General features: G+C 38.0%; 1 protein-coding gene across 1 annotated transcript in view; it reads left to right on the plus strand.

The window, feature by feature from the left end:
- The window catches only part of LOC140159016 (uncharacterized), a 171,560-nt gene that overhangs the window by 45,132 nt on the left and 105,772 nt on the right, over window positions 1-20,656 (plus strand). Inside the window, 19 exon segments of the mRNA XM_072182334.1 lie at window positions 600-713; window positions 2,427-2,879; window positions 2,882-3,703; window positions 3,904-6,237; window positions 6,444-7,835; window positions 7,838-8,662; window positions 8,868-9,887; window positions 9,890-10,448; window positions 10,603-10,814; window positions 11,491-11,844; window positions 12,735-12,968; window positions 13,656-13,775; window positions 15,090-15,203; window positions 16,018-16,137; window positions 17,384-17,503; window positions 18,526-18,642; window positions 19,108-19,224; window positions 19,682-19,798; window positions 20,165-20,281. Of these exon segments, the coding sequence (XP_072038435.1) occupies window positions 600-713; window positions 2,427-2,879; window positions 2,882-3,703; window positions 3,904-6,237; window positions 6,444-7,835; window positions 7,838-8,662; window positions 8,868-9,887; window positions 9,890-10,448; window positions 10,603-10,814; window positions 11,491-11,844; window positions 12,735-12,968; window positions 13,656-13,775; window positions 15,090-15,203; window positions 16,018-16,137; window positions 17,384-17,503; window positions 18,526-18,642; window positions 19,108-19,224; window positions 19,682-19,798; window positions 20,165-20,281 (9,261 nt within the window).

Below are 20,656 nucleotides of genomic sequence, written 5' to 3' on the forward strand. Positions count from 1 at the left end.
GTTTATTAATGATAATTGAGAATTGTGTAGAAGACCTATAGTATTTTGTAAGAAACCAATCAATGCCTGTTCATACTTCACTGAATCTACAGTACAAAGCTGATAGGAAAATGTATTGTAAAACAGATTGGGTTTAATGTGTGCTAAAGTTCTTGTGGGAATGAATTAAAAAAAAAAAATGAGATGCGATCTGTCAATCAAACTCAAAAATTCTGAACGCAGCGACAAAACAGGGTGCCTTGTGGTTCATTTTGCGCCTTCAAACATACAAACCGTCTAAGTAATAGGCAACTTTCTTTCCTGAAGGCACCATGTCATCAATGCATAGGTAAATTGTTTTTTTGCCTTGTAAAAGTACAGACATTGTTCACCATTTTCGGCAATTACTTCTCTCCGATGAAGACACCAGATGATTCAACCTTCTTTTTACATACTACTAACCAATCGTGGGATGTGGGGAGTTGATCGTCAGATGCAGACTAATGTTCTTATATCTGGCTCCAATTTATTAAATAGGCATAGATACACAGATTGAATATCTATCTACCATCATTTGAGCCAGTAAGTCTGTATTGTATCCATGATTTTTTTTTCTGTAGAACTCAATGAGTGTGACAGTAACCCATGTTTGAATGGAGCCACCTGTACTGATTTAGTCAATGGATATGAATGTATCTGTGAGATGGGATACGAGGGAACTAACTGTGAAATAGGTGAGTCATAAGTCAGATCATTACAGGTAAGGTAACGCATGGGGTGTGGTTTGAAGCATATTATATATCAAACATTACAAAACATGTCATTACATGTCAAAACATGTCATTACATGTCATTACATGTCAAAACATGTCAAAACATGTCATTACATGTCAAAACATGTCATTACATGTCATTACATGTCAAAACATGTCAAAACATGTCATTACATGTCAAAACATGTCATTACATGTCATTACATGTCAAAACATGTCAAAACATGTCATTACATGTCAAAACATGTCATTACATGTCATTACATGTCAAAACATGTCAAAACATGTCATTACATTGTAACACAAGGGGTACATTCTTGGTTCATTTCATATTTGAAACATGATAGCATCTTATATATATCTATCACCATATATATCATTATATCATATACTATCATATACCATCACATATTATATTATATAATATTCCAACATATACTCCGATATGATATATTATTGATTCATTGTCACATGCATTTTCATTGAAATATATAATCAAACCAAGACAGTTTCACTACATTCACTACTTTTCCCTGTCATATTTACTAAATCTGTTCATACAGATTTCCCCCTTGTGTTAACCAATAGGTAAACATGTGATGAATAAATTATCAATCACATTAGTATGGAAACTTATTTGATGCGCTGTTGGTTTAAAAGATTTTTGCAAATACACGTAGAACATACATATCTTCCTATTTTTGCCATAATGTGTGCAATTCAGTCATACCTACAATGAGATAATTATCATCCATTTCAAGTCTATATCATAGATTTAAGGCATTGAATCCTCTATAACGTCAGCTTAAGATTCTCCATTTAGATACTGAGTAAATTATTAAAATAAATGTATGGTTTTTGTTGTTGATGCTTGAAGTGATAAATCCTCTGATTATGGCTTAAAATCTGCTGTGCATAGTGTAAGCAGCTTGCTTTTTATAGTGTACACATATTCTATTATACCATTGTTTATCATTCAATAGGCAACTTTCATAATACCATTTGATTATGCTTGTAGAACATCAACCAAAGATGTAGTAATGTATCTGTCTGTTATATTATGGATTGTAACAGAAAGCATTCAACTTGCAAAATGATAGGTTGCCCATTGGATGATAAACTTGGTTTTGGGTATTGTGATTGCCAGAATTGTTGATTGGTTTAAGGTTGATTTAGAGGTGCATAAAGTTATACCATATAGGTGACACGGTCTGATCCATGGAGGCCAAAGGAAGCATTTTTGAAAATTGAGATACTATGAATATTACCTTGTACAAACATTAAGCTATCATATACTGAAAACACCAAAGGCCTAGCATATTTATGAAGTTTAGTGATGTCTATTTTCTTATGTATTTCAATTTTTACTGTATATTTTTGCCTTTATCTCAATTTTGATTGCTGCCTTTGGGCTCTATGGACCAGACCATGTAACCTATGGACTAATATCATTAAGCCTGTCCTATTTCCTTAGCAAATGTACATTTGTAAAACATTTGCTGTCATTTTCACACTGCACACATCTCTTTTTCAGTCATAAATTCTGGCAGTCATACATACCTCTGCCTTGCAATATTACACCATGCTTTGCTTGTCGTTCCTCTAATGCATTTGCTGTGGGCAATTTGTTGCAGTATATTATCTGTCATTTCATCCATTCCTTCTCCTATTCAGAATTGCTATCCTGCCCAAGCTCACCTTGCTTAAATGGTGCCACCTGCTTAGAAAGCTTCCTAACACAGGGATATATTTGCATCTGCCCAGCTGGTTATGAAGGCAATATGTGCGAGATAGACATAGACTTTTGTGCTACAGAACCTTGTCAAAATGGTGCCACTTGTTCTGAAACTGAAGATGCATCAGGGTATGAATGTAGCTGCCCTCTGGGCTTTGAGGGTGATAACTGTGAAATTGACATTGACTACTGTGCATCAAACCCATGTCTAAATGGAGCCACCTGTAAGGACTTAATAGAAGGATATGAGTGTCAATGTGCCACAGGGTATGAAGGGGACAGATGTGAAACTGACATTGACTACTGTGCATCAGACCCATGTCTAAATGGAGCTACCTGTATCGACTTGATAGAAGGATATGAGTGTCAATGTGCCACAGGATATGAAGGGACAGATGTGAAACTGACATTGACTATTGTGCATCAGACCCATGTCTAAATGGAGCCACATGTAAGGACTTAATAGAAGGATATGAGTGTCAATGTGCCACAGGGTATGAAGGGGACAGGTGTGAAACTGACATTGACTACTGTGCATCAGACCCATGTCTCAATGGCGCCACATGTAAGGACTTAATAGAAGGATATGAGTGTCAATGTGCCACAGGGTATGAAGGGGACAGATGTGAGACTGACATTGACTACTGCACATCAGACCCATGTCTAAATGGAGCTATCTGTGTGGACTTGATAGAAGGATATGAGTGTCAATGTGCCACAGGGTATGAAGGGGACAGATGTGAAACTGACATTGACTATTGTGCATCAGACCCATGTCTCAATGGAGCCTTCTGTGTGGACTTAATAGAAGGATATGAGTGTCAATGTGTCCCAGGATATGAAGGTCAAAGGTGTGAAATTGACATATATTACTGCAAATCAGAGCCGTGCCTAAATGGCGCAACATGTTTCGAACGTCATAATGCAACAGGCTACATATGTGCTTGCCTTGTTGGCTTTACTGGTGACAACTGTGAAATTGACATTGACTTTTGTGAATCAGTACCTTGCCAAAATGGAGCTGCCTGTTCTGAACTTGATGATTCATCAGGCTACCAATGTAGCTGCCCTCTTGGCTTTGAGGGTGACAACTGTGAAGTAGACATTGACTTCTGCATATCGGACCCATGTTTGAATGGAGCTGTCTGCACAGAATTGGTCGATACATACAACTGTATCTGTTCACCAGGTTTTGAGGGGATCAATTGTGAAATAGGTAGGTTTTATTTTCCTCTTGAACTAAAATATGCTTGTTATGAGATTGATTTCAGATGACAATAAATCTTATCATTCTACCGTTTATCACACTAGTTTTAAATTCGTTATCAAAAAGTATCATTTATTTCCTCAAATTTGAAAATATCAGTTGCATTCTATTTCTTGTTATCATTTCATTCATTTTCATCTCTTCATCAGAATTGCTATCCTGTCCAAGCTCACCTTGCCTAAATGGTGCCACCTGTTTTGAGAGACATAATTCTGATGGCTACCTCTGTGTCTGCCTACCTGGCTATGAAGGCAGCATGTGTGAGGTTGACATAGACTACTGTGCATCTGAACCTTGTCAGAATGGTGCCACATGTTCTGAACTTTCTGATTCTTCTGGTTATCAATGCAACTGTCCACCAGGCTATGAAGGAAACGACTGTGAGATTGACATTGACTACTGTGCCTCAGACCCATGTGAAAATGGGGCTATTTGTTTGGAACAACTTGACCCAGTGGGCTACTTCTGTGCATGCCCGCCTGGCTTCAATGGTCAAAACTGTGAATTTGATATAAGATATTGTGTATTAAACCCATGCCAAAATGGTGCTACCTGCTATGAGCGTCATGATTCTTCAGATTACTTATGTATATGTCCACCTGGATATGAAGGCAAAGACTGTGAGACTGACATAGATTATTGTGCTTCAGAGCCTTGTCTAAATGGAGCCACCTGTTCTGAAGAAAATGATTTAACAGGTTACTTGTGTACCTGTCCAGTAGGCTATGAAGGGGAAAATTGTGAAATTGATATAGATTATTGCGCATCAGACCCTTGTCTAAATGGTGCAACATGCTTGGAACGTCATGCTGGAGAAGGCTACCTGTGTGCTTGCAAAACAGGGTATGCAGGCAACAACTGTGAAATAGACATTGACTTTTGTGCATTAGAGCCGTGTGAGAATGGTGCTACATGTTCTGAAAATGAAGATTCATCAGGATACCTGTGTGCATGTGCATCTGGTTATAAAGGCACAAACTGTCAGGTTGACATAGATTACTGTGCATCAGACCCATGTCTAAATGGAGCCAGCTGTGTGGACTTGATAGAAGGATATGAGTGTCAATGTGCCACTGGGTATGAAGGGGACAGATGTGAAACTGACATTGACTACTGTGCATCAGACCCATGTCTAAATGGAGCCATTTGTGTGGACTTAATAGAAGGATATGAGTGTCAATGTGCCACAGGGTATGAAGGAGACAGATGTGAAACTGACATTGACTACTGTGCATCAGACCCATGTCTCAATGGAGCTATCTGTGTGGACTTAATAGAAGGATATGAGTGTCAATGTGCCACAGGGTATGAAGGAGACAGATGTGAGACTGACATTGACTACTGTGCATCAGACCCATGTCTCAATGGAGCCACATGTAAGGACTTAATAGAAGGATATGAGTGTCAATGTGCCACAGGATATGAAGGGGACAGATGTGAAACTGACATTGACTACTGTGCATCAGACCCATGTCTCAATGGAGCTATCTGTGTGGACTTAATAGAAGCATATGAGTGTCAATGTACCACAGGGTATGAAGGGGACCGATGTGAAACTGACATTGACTACTGTGCCTCAGACCCATGTCTAAATGGAGCCACCTGTGTGGACTTAATAGAAGGATATGAGTGTCAATGTGCCACAGGGTATGAAGGAGACAGATGTGAGACTGACATTGACTACTGTGCATCAGACCCATGTCTCAATGGAGCCACATGTAAGGACTTAATAGAAGGATATGAGTGTCAATGTGCCACAGGATATGAAGGGGACAGATGTGAAACTGACATTGACTACTGTGCATCAGACCCATGTCTCAATGGAGCTATCTGTGTGGACTTAATAGAAGCATATGAGTGTCAATGTACCACAGGGTATGAAGGGGACCGATGTGAAACTGACATTGACTACTGTGCCTCAGACCCATGTCTAAATGGAGCCACCTGTGTGGACTTAATAGAAGGATATGAGTGTCAATGTGCCACAGGGTATGAAGGGGACCGATGTGAAACTGACATTGACTATTGCGCCTCAGACCCATGTCTCAATGGAGCCTTCTGTGTGGACTTAATAGAAGGATACGAGTGTCAATGTGTCCCAGGATATGAAGGTCAAAGGTGTGAAATTGACATAGATTACTGCAAATCAGAGCCGTGCCTAAATGGCGCAACATGTTTCGAACCTCATAATGCAACAGGCTACATATGCGCTTGCCTGGTTGGCTTTACTGGTGACAACTGTGAAATTGACATTGATTTTTGTGAATCAGCACCTTGTCAAAATGGAGCTACCTGTTCTGAACTTGATGATTCATCAGGCCACCAATGTAGCTGCCCTCTTGGCTTTGAGGGTGACAACTGTGAAGTAGACATTGACTTCTGCATATCGGACCCATGTTTGAATGGAGCTGTCTGCACAGAATTGGTCGATACATACAACTGTATCTGTTCACCAGGTTTTGAGGGGATCAATTGTGAAATAGGTAGGTTTAATTTAATTTTCCTCCTGAACTAAAATAGGCTTGCATTGAGATTGATTTCAGATGACAATAAATCTTATCATTCTACCATTTATCACACCAGTTTTAAATTTTTTATCAAAAAAGTATCATTTATTTCCTTGAATTTGAATATATCAGTTGCATTCTATTTCTTGTTATCATTTCATTCATTTTCATCTCTTCATCAGAATTGCTATCCTGTCCAAGCTCACCTTGCCTAAATGGTGCCACCTGTTTTGAGAGACATAATTCTGATGGCTACCTCTGTGTCTGCCTACCTGGCTATGAAGGCAGCATGTGTGAGGTTGACATAGACTACTGTGCATTTGAGCCTTGTCAAAATGGTGCCACATGTTCTGAACTTCCTGATTCTTCTGGTTATCAATGCAACTGTCCACCAGGCTATGAAGGAAATGACTGTGAGATTGACATTGACTACTGTGCCTCAGACCCATGTGAAAATGGTGCTATTTGTTTGGAACAACTTGACCCAGTGGGCTACTTCTGTGCATGCCCGCCTGGCTTCAATGGTCAAAACTGTGAATTTGATATTAGATATTGTGTATTAAACCCATGCCAAAATGGTGCTACCTGCTATGAGCGTCATGATTCTTCAGATTACTTATGTATATGTCCACCTGGATATGAAGGCAAAGACTGTGAGACTGACATAGATTATTGCGCTTCAGAGCCTTGTCTAAATGGAGCCACCTGTTCTGAAGAAAATGATTTAACAGGTTACTTGTGTACCTGTCCAGTAGGCTATGAAGGTGAAAATTGTGAAATTGATATAGATTATTGCGCATCAGACCCTTGTCTAAATGGTGCAACATGCTTGGAACGTCATGCTGGAGAAGGCTACCTGTGTGCTTGCAAAACAGGGTATGCAGGCAACAACTGTGAAATAGACATTGACTTTTGTGCATTAGAGCCATGTGAGAATGGTGCTACATGTTCTGAAAATGAAGATTCATCAGGATACCTGTGTGCATGTGCATCTGGTTATGAAGGCACAAACTGTCAGGTTGACATAGATTACTGTGCATCAGACCCATGTCTAAATGGAGCCAGCTGTGTGGACTTAATAGAAGGATATGAGTGTCAATGTGCCACAGGTTATGAAGGGAAGAGATGTGAAATTGACATTGACTACTGCGCATCAGACCCATGTCTCAATGGAGCTATCTGTGTGGACTTAATAGGAGGATATGAGTGTCAATGTGCCACAGGTTATGAAGGGGACAGATGTGAAATTGACATTGACTACTGCGCATCAGACCCATGTCTAAATGGAGCTATCTGTGTGGACTTAATAGAAGGATATGAGTGTCAATGTGCCACAGGTTATGAAGGGGACAGATGTGAAATTGACATTGATTACTGCGCATCAGACCCATGTCTAAATGGAGCTATCTGTGTGGACTTGATAGAAGGATATGAGTGTCAATGTGCCACAGGGTACGAGGGGGACAGATGTGAAACTGACATTGACTACTGTGCATCAGACCCATGTCTCAATGGAGCCAATTGTGTGGACTTAATAGAAGGATATGAGTGTCAATGTGCCACAGGTTATGAAGGAACAGATGTGAAATTGACATTGACTACTGTGCATCAGACCCATGTCGAAATGGAGCTATCTGTGTGGACTTAATAGAAGGTTATGAGTGTCAATGTGCCACAGGGTATGAAGGGGAGAGATGTGAAATTGACATTGACTACTGCGCATCAGACCCTTGTCTAAATGGAGCTAACTGTGTGGACTTAATAGAAGGATATGAGTGTCAATGTGCCACAGGGTATGAAGGGGACAGATGTGAAACTGACATTGACTACTGTGCATCAGACCCATGTCTCAATGGGGCTATCTGTGTTGACTTAATAGAAGGATATGAATGTCAATGTGCCACAGGGTATGAAGGGGACAGATGTGAAATTGACATTGACTATTGCACCTCAGACCCATGTCTCAATGGAGCCACATGTAAGGACTTAATAGAAGGTTATGAGTGTCAATGCTCTCAAGGATATGAAGGTCAAAGGTGTGAAACTGACATTGACTACTGTGCATCAGGACCATGCTTAAATGAGGGAACATGTTTTGAGCAACAGAATTCAACAGGCTATATATGTGCTTGTTCTCTTGGCTATGCTGGTGACAACTGTGAAATTGACATTGACTTTTGTGAATCAGTACCTTGTCAAAATGGAGCTACCTGTTCTGAACTTGATGATTCATCAGGCTACCAATGTAGCTGCCCTCTTGGCTTTGAGGGTGACAACTGTGAAGTAGACATTGACTTCTGCATATTGGACCCATGTTTGAATGGAGCTGTCTGCACAGAATTGATCGATACATACAACTGTATCTGTTCACCAGGTTTTGAGGGGATCAATTGTGAAATAGGTAGGTTTTATTTAATTTTCCTCCTGAACTTAAGGCTTGTTATGAGATTGATTTCAGATGACGATAAATCTTACCATTCCACCATTTATCACACTCTAGTTTTAAATTCTTTATCAAAAAAGTATCATTTGTTTCCTCGAATTTGAATATATTAGTTGCATTCTATTTCTTGTTATCATTTCATTCATTTTCATCTCTTCATCAGAATTGCTATCCTGTCCAAGCTCACCTTGCCTAAATGGTGCCACCTGTTTTGAGAGACATAATTCTGATGGCTACCTCTGTGTCTGCCTACCTGGCTATGAAGGCGACATGTGTGAGGTTGACATAGACTACTGTGCATCTGAACCTTGTCAGAATGGTGCCACATGTTCTGAACTTTCTGATTCTTCTGGTTATCAATGCAACTGTCCACCAGGCTATGAAGGAAACGACTGTGAAATTGACATTGACTACTGTGCCTCAGACCCATGTGAAAATGGAGCCAGCTGTAAGGACTTAATAGAAGGATATGAGTGTCAATGTGCCACAGGGTATGAAGGGGACAGATGTGAAATTGACATTGACTACTGTGCATCAGACCCATGTCTAAACGGAGCCATTTGTGTGGACTTGATAGAAGGATATGAGTGTCAATGTGCCACAGGGTATGAAGGAGACAGATGTGAAACTGACATTGACTACTGTGCATCAGACCCATGTCTCAATGGAGCTGTCTGTGTAGACTTAATAGAAGGCTATGAGTGCCAATGTGCCACAGGGTATGAAGGAGACAGATGTGAAACTGACATTGACTACTGTGCATCAGACCCATGTCTCAATGGCGCCACATGTAAGGACTTAATAGAAGGATATGAGTGTCAATGTGCCACAGGATATGAAGGGGACAGATGTGAAACTGACATTGACTACTGTGCATCAGACCCATGTCTCAATGGCGCCACATGTAAGGACTTAATCGAAGGATATGAATGTCAATGTGCCACAGGGTATGAAGGGGACAGATGTGAAACAGACATTGACTACTGTGCATCAGACCCATGTCTCAATGGAGCCATCTGTGTGGACTTAATAGAAGGATATGAGTGTCAATGTGCCACAGGGTATGAAGGGGCCCGATGTGAAATTGACATTGACCATTGTGCATCAGACCCATGTCTAAATGGAGCTATCTGTGTGGACTTGATAGAAGGATATGAGTGTCAATGTGCCACAGGGTATGAAGGGACAGCTGTGAAATTGACATTGACCATTGTGCATCAGACCCATGTCTAAATGGAGCTATCTGTGTGGACTTGATAGAAGGATATGAGTGTCAATGTGCCACAGGGTATGAAGGGGACAGATGTGAAATTGACATTGACCATTGTGCATCAGACCCATGTCTAAATGGAGCTATCTGTGTCGACTTGATAGAAGGATATGAGTGTCAATGTGCCACAGGGTATGAAGGGGACAACTGTGAAATAGACATTGACTTCTGCGCATCAGACCCATGCCTGAATGGAGCGACCTGTGTGGACTTAATAGAAGTATATGAGTGTCAATGTGCCACAGGGTATGAAGGGGAAAGATGTGAGCATGACATTGACTACTGCGCATTGGCCCCATGTCTAAATGGAGCTATTTGTGTGGACTTGATAGAAGGATATGAGTGTCAATGTGCCACAGGGTATGAAGGGGCCCGATGTGAAATTGACATTGACCATTGTGCATCAGACCCATGTCTAAATGGAGCTATCTGTGTCGACTTGATAGAAGGATATGAGTGTCAATGTGCCACAGGGTATGAAGGGGACAACTGTGAAATAGACATTGACTTCAAGCATCAGACCCATGCCTGAATGGAGCGACCTGTGTGGACTTAATAGAAGTATATGAGTGTCAATGTGCCACAGGGTATGAAGGGAAAGATGTGAGCATGACATTGACTACTCAAGATCGGCCCCATGTCTAAATGGAGCTATCTGTGTGGACTTGATAGAAGGATATGAGTGTCAATGTGCCACAGGGTATGAAGGGGACAGGTGTGAAATAGACATTGACTTCTGCATATCGGACCCATGTTTGAATGGAGCTGTCTGCACAGAATTGGTTGATAGATACAACTGTATCTGTTCACCAGGTTTTGAGGGGATCAATTGTGAAATAGGTAAGGTTTTATTTGATTGTTCTAAATGGTTGAGCACATAGTGGTATGTAGGTCAGTAATGGTCAGTTCAGTAAGTCAATAATGGGTAGCTACAGGTTTTAGGTCATCCCAGATTGCCTTTCTCTTTTTCAATAGGGATTGGGCCAGAAATCTCTGTGGGTGTAATACATACTACCCAACACTTAGAAACTCTTCATAATGGATAATAACTGCATTGAATTTTGCTTTGCTTTTGCTTTCTGCTCATTGTGCTTTAGTTTGCTGTGCTACTTAAACTTGCCGTTTTCAATGCAACATTGTAAAATATGATACCATTAATTCCATTGGTATAACATTGTGGTGTATTACAGTCATATTACATATTAACCATTTTTTATTTATAATCACTGGCATATGGAGGTAATGTACTATGTAGCAATGAGTATGTTAAGTAGATTTGAGTGGTACAACATTGCTATTAATTTCATGTCACTTGATTGAAATATACATGTATTTACTGCACAATTCATATTACAAACCATTCACATCATATAACCATATATATTATTTTGATCGTAATTTTCAATATTACAGCTATTATTTTTGCATAACATATATTAATGTACAAGATACATTTTCATAGAATTGTCATTTCATTCATCCATGCTATCATTTCATTTACTCATTTTCTCATCAGAACTACTAGCATGCCCAAGCTCACCTTGTTTAAATGGTGCTGTCTGTTTCGAGAAATACATAGAGCAAGGTTTTGTGTGCGCCTGTCCACCTGGTTACGAAGGTAACCTCTGTGAGATAGACATTGACTTCTGTGCAAGAGACCCATGTTTAAATGGTGCTACATGTTCTGAGCTCTCAGATTCTTCTGGTTATCAGTGTACTTGTCTACCAGGATATGAGGGTGACAACTGTGAGGTTGACATTGATTACTGTATCTCAGACCCGTGTCTAAACGGCGCTACGTGCAGAGATTTAATCAATGGATATCTATGTATTTGTAATATGGGCTTTGATGGTACCAACTGTGAAATAGGTAAGATATTGGGTTTGGTTTGTCTGTGGTGTGTCATTAGCAATTTATTTAATGCATTTGATAATGTTACCTTTTTATGCAGGAGAGAACGCATTCCAGTCCCACCCTGTGCCAAGGAAGAACATGTAGTGTGAGATTGGGTGGGGTCCCTGTGTGTTATCCGGTCCCTAGGAATAAATTGGGCTATATGAAGTTTGCCCTGGGCCTCATGGAAGAACCTTAAAACATCCACTGAATGAGTAACCCAAGCAAAAGAAGAAATTAAACAAACAAACAAACCCTGTGCCAGGGAAGCACATGCGGTGTGAGATGGGTTGGGGTCCCTATGTGTTATCTGGTCCCACCCTGTGCCAGTGGAAGCACACAGGATGTGAGATTGTGTGGGGTCCTTGTGTGTTATCTGGCCCACCTTGTGCCAGTGGAAGCAAGGTGTGAGATTCAGTGGGATTTGGGTAGTGTTCTCCCTGATAAAATGATGTATATGCTATGACTGTTTCAAAAATGAACTTTTATGACACTTTTTGAAACAAAATACTGTTCCATTTTGAAGCAAATTGGAGGTCAGTTTGGTTTTTTGTATGCCACATTGTTTACACATAAATATTTGGCTATATGAAGTTTGCATTCCTCATTTTGAACATCTTTGTTGACCATTGTAATGAACGACACCATGCATTTCATATCACAGCAAACACAACATTCATCTCCCTGTCATGCATGTCTTTTGTCCGAGCAATGTTTAAATATGTCTCTATGAGAATTAGTTAATCAAAATAAGCAAGATCAATTATCCATTATGTTTTATCATGATTGTTGTGTTGTATGCATATTCAAGACACCATGAATACACTTGTCATTTCATATATTCATTTCACTATTTCACCATTTAGAATTGCTATCCTGCCCAAGCTCACCATGCTTGAACGGAGCCACATGTTTTGAACGACATGACTCTACAGGCTATCTGTGTGCATGTCCACCTGGTTATGAAGGTCCAATGTGTGAGATTGACATTGACTTCTGTGCAACCGAGCCTTGTCTAAATGGGGCTAGTTGCACAGAATTAGTTGATGGCTATCAATGTACATGTCCAATGGGCTACGAGGGTACCAACTGTGAAATAGGTAAGATGTTCATCATCAAATCAATTGTTTTTGCTTTTTTGTTTTTAAATACCCGATGCCAAATCATGTTGGGCTTTCTCATGTCATGACCAAATTGTTTTACAATGTATAGAATAATGTAGTTCAGCCTTTAGGCACTTAACTCTCTCCACGCGGGTGTGGACTGCAGACGACAAGTTTCCAATTTTTTTTTTTAATTCTAAAATTTCAGAAATGTAAATTTTCATGACCATATTTGGAATCAGCATGAAAAATGCATTAAAATGAGTACAAACAAACTTGGTTCAGTGGTTCTTAAGATAGCTCTTCATATTTTGAGAGAATATCTCAAAACTTGGACATTTTATGTTGAAGCCTATTGCCAGCATGCAGAGCATTAAGTTACAGAAAGTTGCGTTACACAAATCTACAGGTGCCAAGAATCCCAAAGTGATTTGAACCCAAGGTACTTTACATTCAAATTCTGATATCAATCCATAGTGAAGTGAGTCTTTGGTTTTGACATGTCCAAATTGTTTTACAATTTATAGCTTAGTAATCAATTATCAGATTGGTTGAGTTCCTTAAAATCTGCAAAGTAGCAGCAGCAAAAGTAGCAAGCCTTCTAAAGGGATTTGTACAATGTACATTCAAATACATTATGTTCATATTCATATATTGCACATTCCATTTTTTGTTACACTTTAGAAATGTTACAATGTTCGACTTCACCTTGCTTAAACGGCGCCACCTGTTTTGAGCGATATGGTGACCAGGGCTACTTATGTATATGCCTACCTGGTTATATGGGAGATATGTGTGAAGTGGGTGAGTGTACACTGAATATTAATTGAAAGGTTTCGGTGTATACTATTACTAATCGCATATTATACAAAGGTAATGGGTTCAAACTGTCTCAGTGCCAACGTGCACTCTCGGGTAAGGTACTCTTTCTTGCTTGTCTCATCCCACCCAGATAGAATGGGAAGCTATTAGGGGAATATAAGCATTTATGTGGTATCCTTAGAGTTGAGAGAACTAGCGGTATTTGTGTGAACCTAATTGGATCAAACTGATTCTGATGCTTCTCAGTACCCATTAGAGAAGTTGTTTTTCAAACTGTCTCTCTCTAATAATATCTTGTTCTCAGTTCCTTTTCCTCCTGTGTTTTGCCACTTAATCTGTAGGGTGAACTCTTATTTTTCTATTTTTTATTCAGAAATTGGTTCTCTTTGCATTCACTCTGGTTAATGTGCAGTGTCTGTGTAACTTGAGTGGGAAAATAGGTCCTGTATGACATTTCTGTTCACGAATAGTCAATCAGAAGCCATTGTGTGGCAAATAACTTTTCCTACTTCCATTTATTTTTGCCAAGCATTTTAAACCCATAATCATCAATATACCAGCATTTTTCACAATTTTTGATATGTTTGCGCACAGGCCAAACTATAGTATTTTTATCAACGTCATATTTAATTTACTAACTTTCTTTCTCTTCCACTACTTGACTTTTCTGTTTAACTTCATTTCTGTTCTTGCCAAGGAGATTATACTCAAAGAGTACCGACTCAAACTTAACAACATATGTAATGCTACAGTAAATCTGCCATCTTGTTTTGTCACTCCTGGGGGGCAAATAGTGTAATCTATGCATTTATCGGCAGGAGCCCGTTATTGAATGATAATTTGCAGCTTTAACAGTCCATTCAAACTACGCCGCAATTGCTTTGCAGTACGATGCGTTGCCACACTGCAAAATACTGCATTGCTGTATCGCAATTAAGTGAAATACATTTTAACTTGGAAATGCGACAAGTTGCATTGAGTTGCAGCAAAAAGTAATTGATATATCAGCAATGAATCGTATGGCAAAGCAATTCACATAGCAACTACGGCGTAGTATGAACAGACCTTAAGAGTGCATGTTACAAAGGTCTGTGCGCATACACTAATCACATGTTATTGGCACAGCGCATTAGACATACAATGTAATCAGGTGCATAATCTGGAGAACTATGTTCCTTCCATGAGCAACATGCAGACATGGCAGAGTCGGTACTCTTTGGTTCTACCTCATTGGTTCTTGCAGATAATTGCTTGCCAGTATATTAATCACTGTCTCTCACTTTGTTATCTTTGCAGAAATTCAACCATGCAATAGTAGCCCCTGTCTTAATGGTGCTACATGTATAAGCTCTGCAGGTGCATATCAATGTATCTGCGATAGTGGCTACGAGGGTACTAATTGTGAAATAGGTAAGCATACATCAGTATTCACTCTTTGCATGGTTCCGTCATATTGGGTAGAGCCTCAAACTGGTAACAGACATGAAAGAAAGAATTATGTCACTTTACACAATGTTTAATTCCCATTCATGCATGCTGCCAGATCGAGGCTCTACCTTTAAGCTTGATGACCATGCAAGAAGTGAATAGAATCAAACAATGCAATCCAAAAACAGTTAAAATGAGTCTTTATGAGGCAGTATCTATTTAAAACTGATGAGCAATGGAAAAAGGCAATATTTAACAAGTATGCCACCATGTTAAATCATTGTTATACCATGTATGAAAAAGCTGTGTTAAAAGACATGAAGTGATAAATTCAGGCACTTACTTCATATAGTCACAAACATCTCAAAGGATCACTGTTTGTAGTAGATATCAGAATCAGCTTATTCTGCCATGAGTGCAGTCTTTTTAGTCAATAATGATCTATCACTGATCTTGTAAAAATGTGACTACTGAAAACAGCTGATGTGATATGGCATTATACATAAAGGTTTCTTGTTATCAAGAATCCCAAGGTGATTTGAACCCAAGGTATTTTACATTCAAATACTGATATCAATCCATAGTGAAGTGAGCCTTTGGTTTTGACATGTCAAACTTGTTTTACAATTTATAGTTTATAGATTATCAATTATCAGATTAGTCAAGTTCCTTGAATCTGCAAAGTAGCGGCAAAAATAGGAAGACTTCTAAAGGGATTTGTACAATGTACGTTCAAATACATTTTCTTCATATTCATATTCATAGATTGCACATTCCATTTTTTTTTTTTTTTTAGAAATGTTACAATGTTCGACTTCACCTTGCTTAAATGGCGCCACCTGTTTTGAGCGATATGGTGACCAGGGCTACTTATGTATATGCCTACCTGGTTATATGGGAGATATGTGTGAAGTGGGTGAGTGTACACTGAATAGTACGGAAAGGTTTCGGTGTATACTATTACTAATCACATATTGTACAAAGGTAATGGGTTCAAACTGTCTCTGTGCCAACATGTTATATGGGAGATATGTGTGAAGTGGGTGAGTATACACTGAATAGTAAGGAAAGGTTTCGGTGTATACTAATCACATATTGTACAAAGGTAATGGGTTCAAACTGTCTCTGTGCCAACATACACTCTTGGGTAAGGTACTCTTTCTTGCTTGTCTCATCCCACCCAGATAGAATGGGAAGCTATTAGGGGAATATAAGCATAAAGGTTTCTTGTTATCAAAATTTGTACATAAGTATTATGATGTATTGTCTAAATTATTTAGCATGCTTCATCTCTCTTCTTTTGACTGCATATGAAACTGGTTGCACTTCCAAAATTGAGTTACACTTTTTGTGACAATTTTTGTTTTTGTTATTAGACATAAATGAATGTGAGGTTGAGAATTTATGCCGTAATGGAGCTACATGTATAGACCTAGTAGGAGGTTTAGCTTGTCTATGTCCCTCTGGATATACTGGAGCATTTGCGGAGACGGTATATATTGATTGTTGTGAATGCACTTTACCAATTACTTTTCCTTTTTTGAACACCCAGTTTATTTTAGGGTGTGTGTGATCCTGAGACTATTCTTTGTGCAAACCTTTTCTTCTGATCTTTTAAAAAACCCATTTCAAAATATGTACTTGGTTTGTGTATAAACAAAATCTGAATTTACCAACGACCCTATATTAAAGTCCTGTAATACGCTTTTAAAACATGCAAGTATGAAGAGCCCCATCCACAAAAGTGTAAAGGGTTTTGAGCAAATCCTCAATACACATAGTTATATACGAACAAGTAAACCTGCAAATGTGTGTCTCAACCCCATTAGCTCAGTTGGTAAAGCGCCAGACTTTGATACAATTTAATGTTTTCAAAAGTGCTCAATAGTAAGCACATATGCTACGTTATGTTTCTATCTTTAAAAGGAAAATGCTCATTTTTATCATGGTAATATTTGTGGTTGAAAGTGTGGAATGCTTGATGTGATTCTTTACCTTAACATTGTTTTTTAATTGGTTTTGCCTTCTTTCTATTGAAATATCAAATTTGGTATCTAAAATATCTATGACTGCTTTGCTTTGTCACTCTTTGGTTGCATATGAAACTGATTACGTGTTTAAGATTGAGTAATATCTTTTGCAACCATTTTTGTTTCTGTCAGAGGGCATAAATGAATGCGAGGTTGAGAATTTATGCCGTAATGGAGCTGCATGTATAGACCTAGTAGGAGGTTTAGCTTGTCTTTGTCCCCCTGGATATACTGGAGCATTCTGTGGAAACGGTATATATTGATTGTTGTGAATGCACTAAACAATTTTCTTTCCATTTTTAACACCATGTCTGAGGGTTTGTTTGATCTTTATGGAAGCTCTCACTTTTTATACATTCAATTTAGTTTATATACTTTTTCTTCTTAAACAATTATTATTTTTTCTACAAAACAAAGGTTAAAATTATGACAGTACCTTAGGGAACAACCCAAAAGTTTGATGAAGCCCTATAAACGAAAGTCCTTTTGTTAGAAGGCTAACCCCCTCCCCTCTAACGTGTCAAATATTGAAAATTCCAACCTGTATTCATTGGGCACAGAGCCGTCGCTATGGTCGATGGGGTTGTGGAGGGGTGCGACATTGCTAGGATATTGATCACGTTTAAGAAACAATAATTCTATTTTATTTTGAAATATTTGTCTTCATAAAAAATTAGGACTTGCTGGATTTTCAAATAAAAAAGAATCAAAGTGCGGTACAGCTGCTTTAAAACAATGAACTTACAAGTTACAGGTTGCGATTACTGCACTCTATATTTATTGAAATCATTTTTAGCGACCACTGTAAAATGTCAATATCGTACTTCCAGAAAATACTAAAATGTTACAATTATATATTAAATCCTTAAAAAAAGTTTGTCCGATGTTTTAACTACTTCTTTACAAACGTAACCAGACATTTTGCCCCCCCCTCCCTCCCTAACGGAAGGACTTATGTTTATAGGGCTTCATCAAACTTTTGGGTTGAAACCAAACATCTCGAAATATATATTTGGCTTTTATGTTAAAGTCCTGTTATAGGTTTCTATATTTGAAATGAAAACACTAATTCTGGAATGTTTGATGTGATTCTTTACCTAAATATTTAATTAAATATTGTTTGTAAGAAAATGTTTACCATAAAATTTGTTGAAATTTCAAATTTGGTATCTAAGATATCTAGGATTGCTTTGGTTTATCTCTCTTCTACTGCATATGAATGTAGTTGTATTTTGAGTCATACTTTTGTAACATTTTTTTATTTCTGTCATTAGACATAAATGAATGTGAGGTTGAGAATTTATGCCGTAATGGAGCTACATGTATAGACCTAGTAGGAGGTTTAGCTTGTCAATGTCCCCCTGGATATACTGGAGCATTCTGTGGAGATGGTATATATTGATTGTTGTGAATGCACTTAACAAATCCCTTTCCTTTTTGAACACCCAGTTCATATAGGGTGTGTGTGATCTTTTTACGCACTTGCATTTAAGTTTTTAAAACTTTTTCTTCTGAGCCTTTAAAAACAAACATCTCAAAATATGTGTTTGGTTTGTATATAAACAAATACTTGTTTAGCAACTGGCCCATATGAAAGTCCTGTAATATATGCTTCTATCTTTAAAATGAAAGCAATAATTTCTATCTTGGTAACATTTGCGGTTGAATAAGGGAATTCTGAAATGCTTGATGAGACACTTAATATGTTTACCTCAAGATTTTTTCTATTGAAATATCAAATTTGGTATCTAAAATATCTATGACTGCTTTGCTTTGTCACTCTTTGACTGCATATGAAACTGATTACTTTTTCAAGATTGAGTAATATCTTTTGCAACCATTTTTGTTTCTGTCAGACATAAATGAATGCGAGGTTGAGAATTTATGCCGTAATGGAGCTACGTGTATAGACCTAGTAGGAGGGCTGGCTTGTCAATGTCCCCCTGGATATACTGGAGCATTATGTGGAGATGGTATATATTGATTGTTGTGAAAGCACTTAACCAATTCCCTGTCCTTCCTGAACACTCAGTTTATATAGGGTGTGTGTGATCTTTTTTGCACACTTTCATTTAAGTTCTTAGACTTTTTCTTCTGAGCCTTTTAAAACAAACATCTCAAAATATGTATTTGGTTTGTATATAAACTTTACCAACCGGCCCATATGAACGTCCTTTCATATACTTCTGTCTTTAAGATGAAAGCAATAATTTCTCTCTTGCTAGCATTTGTGGTTGATTAAGGGATTTCTGGAATGTTTGATATAAATTAAATATTTTTTTACCTTTAATTTTTTTTAAATTGAAATATCAAATTTAATCTAAAATATCTATGATTGCTTTATTTTATCACTCTTTGACTGCATATGAAACGGATTACATTTTCAAGATTGAGTCATACTTTTGCAACCATTTTTATTTCTGTCATCAGACATAAATGAATGTGAGGTTGAGAATTTATGCCAAAATGGAGCTACATGTATAGACCTAGTAGGAGGGCTGGCTTGTCAATGTCCCCCTGGATATACTGGAGCATTCTGTGGAGACGGTATATATTGATTGTTGTGAATGCACTTTATCAGTTCCCTGTCCTTTTTGAACACCCAGTTCATACAGGGTGTGTGTGATCTTTTTGCACACTTGCATTTAAGTTCTTAGACCTTTCTTCTGAAAATATGTGTTTGATTTCTATATAAACAAAACCTTATTTACCAACCAGCCCATTTGAAAGTCCTGTAATAAGGGAATTCTGGAATGCTTGATGTGACTCTTAATATTTTTTCAATTGAAATATCAAATTTAATCTAAAATATTTATGATTGCTTTATTTTATCACTCTTTGACTGCATATGAAACGGATTACATTTTCAAGATTGAGTCATACTTTTGCAACCATTTTTATTTCTGTCATCAGACATAAATGAATGTGAGGTTGAGAATTTATGCTGTAATGGAGCTACATGTATAGACCTAGTAGGAGGTTTAGCTTGTCAATGTCCCCCTGGATATACTGGAGCATTTTGTGGAGATGGTATATACTGATTGTTGTGAATGTACTTAAACAATTCCATGTCCTTTCTGAACACCCAGTTTATATAGAGGGTGTGTGATCTTTTTGTACACTTGCATTTAAGTTCTTAGACTTTTCTTCTGAAAATATGTGTTTGGTTTCTATATAAACAAAAACTTATTTACCAACCAGCTCATTTGAAAGTCCTGTAATATACTTCTATTGTTAAAATGAAAGCAATAATTTTATCTTGGTAACATTTGCAGTTGATTAAGGGAATTCTGGAATGCTTGATGTTGCTCTTAATATTTTTTGAATTGAAATATCAAATTTGGTATTTAAAATATCTATGATTGCTTTATTTTATCACTCTTTGACTGCATATGAAACTGATTA

This window comes from Amphiura filiformis, chromosome 1 (assembly GCF_039555335.1).
Source record: "Amphiura filiformis chromosome 1, Afil_fr2py, whole genome shotgun sequence".
Classification (NCBI taxonomy): domain Eukaryota; kingdom Metazoa; phylum Echinodermata; class Ophiuroidea; order Amphilepidida; family Amphiuridae; genus Amphiura; species Amphiura filiformis.